The sequence below is a fragment of the Solanum pennellii genome, chromosome 9, assembly GCF_001406875.1.
Source record: "Solanum pennellii chromosome 9, SPENNV200".
NCBI classification, from domain to species: domain Eukaryota; kingdom Viridiplantae; phylum Streptophyta; class Magnoliopsida; order Solanales; family Solanaceae; genus Solanum; species Solanum pennellii.
In genome coordinates, this window is record NC_028645.1 from 37,153,401 (window position 1) to 37,157,932 (window position 4,532).

General features: G+C 39.7%; 1 protein-coding gene across 1 annotated transcript; it reads right to left on the minus strand.

Annotated features, from left to right (window-relative positions):
- Positions 1-399: 399 nt before the first annotated feature.
- Positions 400-795, minus strand: LOC114074028. Its single transcript, XM_027911950.1, has one exon. The coding sequence runs from the start codon at positions 793-795 to the stop codon at positions 400-402; it is 396 nt and encodes a 131-aa protein (XP_027767751.1).
- Positions 796-4,532: the final 3,737 nt, after the last annotated feature.

A 4,532-nucleotide genomic window follows, 5' to 3' on the forward strand; every position in this document is an offset into this window, starting at 1 on the left:
TTTACACATAGCAACGCAAAACACCAATTACCACTTAAAAAAGCTCAACATCACAGCATGAGGAACTACCTTCTCTATCACAACATGAGCTCACACAATATCAAGAGTCTCTTATGCCAAATCATCTTTCAAAACACATCAACATGCTCAATAATACTTTATGAAGACAAAAGTACACCAAAAACACAAATAAGTGCAAATCAAGCAAAATAGCATTTTCCATATAAACTCAATTTAGCATAAACCTTTTACCATAAATATGCATATTTTTGCAAAACAAGTCAAATTAATAATTTACTCATTATTTCCATTATTTATAATATCTACTAACCTTAATAGGAAAAAGATGAGGAGAACGGGACTTCATGTCGGCCTCGGCCTCCCATGTTTCTCCCTCAACTAGGTGGTTTCTCCATAGACTTTTATGGAGGCCACCTCTTTGTTCCTCAAATTCTTCTCTTGGTGATTTATAATTTCAACCAGAACCTCTTCATAGGGAAGGTCATCATCCCCACCAAGCCCTTTAATAGGAATTATGGACACAACATCACCAATGCACTTCTTAAGCATGGAGAAATGGAACACCAGATGAACCAAAGCTAGTTCACTAGGTATTCTCAACTCATATGCAACCTTTCCGGCCCTTTGCAAAACCTCATAGGGACCCACATATAGGGGACTTAACTTCTCCTTTTTGCCGAATCTCATCACCCTTTTCACAGGTGAAATCTTTAAATACAGCTTAACACCCACTTCAAATTCAAGATCTCTCCTTGTATTGTCGGCACAGGACATTTGCCGACTATAAGGTGTTTCAACCTATCCTTATCACCCGAACTTTCTCCAAAGCATCATAGACTATTTTGGGACAAAGGAGTTAAGACTCACCAACCTCAAACCACCCAACAGGAGACCTACATCTCCTACCATAGAGTGCTTCAAATGGAGCCATGGCAATACTCAAATGGTAGCTATTATTATAGGAGAACTCAATCAACGGAAAGTGATTTTCCCAAATCCCTTTGAAGCCTATTACACAAGATCTTTATATATCCTCTAGGTCTGAATAGTACACTCTGCTTGGCCATCCGCTTGGGGATGAAAAGTGGTTCTAAGCTTTACTTGTGAACCCAAACCTTTTTTGAATGACCTCCAAAAATGAGACGTGAATTGTGCACCTCTATCCGATATGATCGACAAAGAAATACCATGAAGAGTCAAAATCTCATATATGTAGATCCTTGCATAATCCTCCGCCAAACAAACAGACTTAACGGCCATAAAGTGGCCGGATTTTGTCAATCAATCCACTATCACCCAAATTGAGTCATTTTGCCTCCGAGTTCGATGCAACCCAATTACGAAGTCCATGCTAATTTCCTCCCACTTCCAAGTAGGAGATTCCATCATTTGGGTCAAACCACTTGGCTTTAGATTCTCGACTTACACTTGTTGGCAATTCATACACCTAGCTACAAACTCCGCTACGTCCATTTTAGGCCATCCCACCAATAAACCTCTCTAAGATCACGATACATTTTTGTGAATCCCCGATGGATAGAATATCATGAACCCTTCTCCTTAAAGCATCCACATCAAGCACACACAATCTATTTTGGTACCTTAGCACACCATCCCCCACCTCGGGAGAATGACTCATTCAACTTACTAAGTACCGATTTCTTCAATTCTATCCATAGCGGGTCAAGATGTTGTTTAGACTTTACCTCAACTACTAAGTATGACTCGGGGTTATTATGAACCGTAAAAGCACCGTTTGGGGAATCTTACAGCCGAACACCCTATCTAGACACTCTATGGACATCCTTCACTAGGTCTTTTTTAGCTTCATCTATATGAGACACACTAGCCATTGTCATACGACTTAGAGCATCATCCACCACATTAGCCTTGTCGGGGTGGTAGAGAACACTAATGTCGTAATCTTTCTACAATTCCAACCAATCTTCTTTGTTGGAGATTCAACTCATTTTGGGTAAACACATATTGAAGACTTTTATGGTCGGTATACACATCCATATGAACACCATCCAAATAATGACTCCATATTTTTAAAGCGAACACGACAGCCACTAATTCAAGATCATGAGTTGGATAGATCTTCTCATGCACCTTGAGTTTCTTAGAGGCATAGGCTACTATCTTCCTATGTTGCATAGGGACACAACCCAAACCCACTCGGGAATCATCACAATATACTACAAATCCCTTGGTACCCTTCAGTAAAGTGAATACCGGGGTGGAGGTAAGCTGATCTTTCAACACTTGGAAGTTTCTTTCACAAGACGCTGACCACTTAAACTTCACATTCTTTTGGGTCAGGGTAGTCAAAGGAGAAGCAATGGATGCAAACCCATCCAGATACCTCCTATAGTACCCCTCTTTACCCAAGAAACTTCTAATGTCGGTTGGATTTAATGGTCTAGACCAATTCTTAACCTCCTTGGTTTTCTTTGGATCGACCTTTATACCCTCACTTAAGATAATATGACCAAGGAATGCCACCGATCTCAACCAAAACTCACACTTGCTATATTTGGCAAATAGTTTGTGTTCTTTAAGGACTTCCAATACAACCCTCAACTGGTCCATATGTTCACCCTCATTCTTCCAATATACCAATATATCATCAACGAAAACAATCACAAAGCAATCAAGGTAGTTTTGGAATACCCTATTCATTAGGTCCATAAAAGTCGTCGGGGCATTAGTAAGACCAAGAGACATAACATAAGAACTCATAGTGACCATACCTAGTTCAAAAAGTCATTTTAGGTACATCCTCACCTCAAACCTTAGTTGGTGATACCTAGACCTCAATTAAATCTTGGAAAAGTAGCTTGCCTCTTGTAGTTGATCAAACAAGTCGTCAATCCGAGGGAGAGGATACTTGTTATTAATGGTGACCTTATTGTTGGCGATATTCAACGCACATCCTAAGGTACCCATATTTCTTCTTCACAAACAATACCGGAGCACCCCATGGAGAAATACAAGGTTGAATGAAACCTTTGTCTAGTAAATCTTTGATTTGATCCTTCAACTCTTTCAATTCGACCAGAGCTATCCGATAAGAAAGAACTTAAATGGGATTTGTATCCAGTAATAAGTCTATACCAAAATCAATTTTCCATTCAGGAGAAATTCTAGGCAAGTTATCGGGACAGATTTGCAAAAAGTCTTTCACTACGGGGACCGACTCTATAGGAGGAATGTCAGGATCAAGATCTTTGACCCTCACAATATGGTAAAAACACCCTTTAGAGATTATTTTACAAGATTTTAAAAAGAAATGATACGACCTCTAGGGATTGAGTTACCCCCTTTCCACTCTAAGATAGGTTCAATAGGAGAATTGAACTTAACTACCCTTGTCCGAAAATCAATGGAAGCAAAACTAGCATGCAACAAATACATTCCCAAAATGAAATCAAAATCAACCATATCAATTTATACAAAATCCATGCATGTAACTCTATTTGGCAAAGATATAGGACAACTCCTAAAAGACTACCAACAACAGAGCCACCCACCGGGGTATTAACCGAAAAAAGGTTCAATCAACACATAGGGCAGAACATCAAACTTTCTAGCTACTAGATTATTTACAAATAAGAAAGTAGCATTGTGATCTAGTAAAGCATAAACATCAACAGAAAACACTTCTAACATATCGGTGACCACATCGGGAGACTCCTCTTGCTTACCTTTAGAGCGGATAGCATAAAATAGGTTCCTCTTTGGAGAATATGAACTAGTTCAACTTGTTTGAGATTGACCACTCCCCAAAGAAATTCTTCGTCCCAACTAGACATTTACCCCAATGCTTCTTACCACACTTGGAACAAGTAGGCTCTTGCTAGGTGAATTATCGCTTATTGACTTTTGGGACTTAGGGTTAGACACCCTATCTTTGTTAGCCTTATGAAAAGGGGAATGTACTTGGTTGGAAACCATTTTCTTGAACCTAATATCGTCTTGAATCGCAAACCTACGATTGGAAGTACCTCCCTCATAAGACTTTGCCCTCTTAAACTCCCTATTCGTCCTCTTGAGTCGAGTATCCTCAACTTGTTGAGCACGCACCATCAAGCTAGAAATATCCATGTTGTCATGCAGCATTATCGAATGACACTCTTCAACTAAATCCTTGGACACTCTCTTAACAAAGAGACTCATCTCATCCCTTGGGTTAGACACAAAGGAAGGTGCATATTTGGACAATTTGGTGAACTTCAAGGAGTACTCTTGCACACTCATACCTCCTTGACGACGGTTGACGAATTCGTCGAATTTGGCCTCCCTTTTCTACCTAGGGCAGAAATTATCAAGAAAAGCCCTTCTAAACACCTCTCAAGCTATAGGACCCGCTCTCAAAGCCCTATTGTCTCTCCATTGGGTGTACCAAGTTTAAGCCACACCTTAAGTTGATAGGAAGTTAGCTCGGCCTTTTCATTCAAATTCTAACCCATAACATATAAGATTGTATAGATCTTATCGAGGAAGTCTTG

Coding starts and splice junctions, on each gene's coding strand:
- LOC114074028 (XM_027911950.1), bottom strand. CDS start 795: ATGTCCTGTGCCGACAATACAAGGAGAGATCTTGAATTTGAAGTGGGT.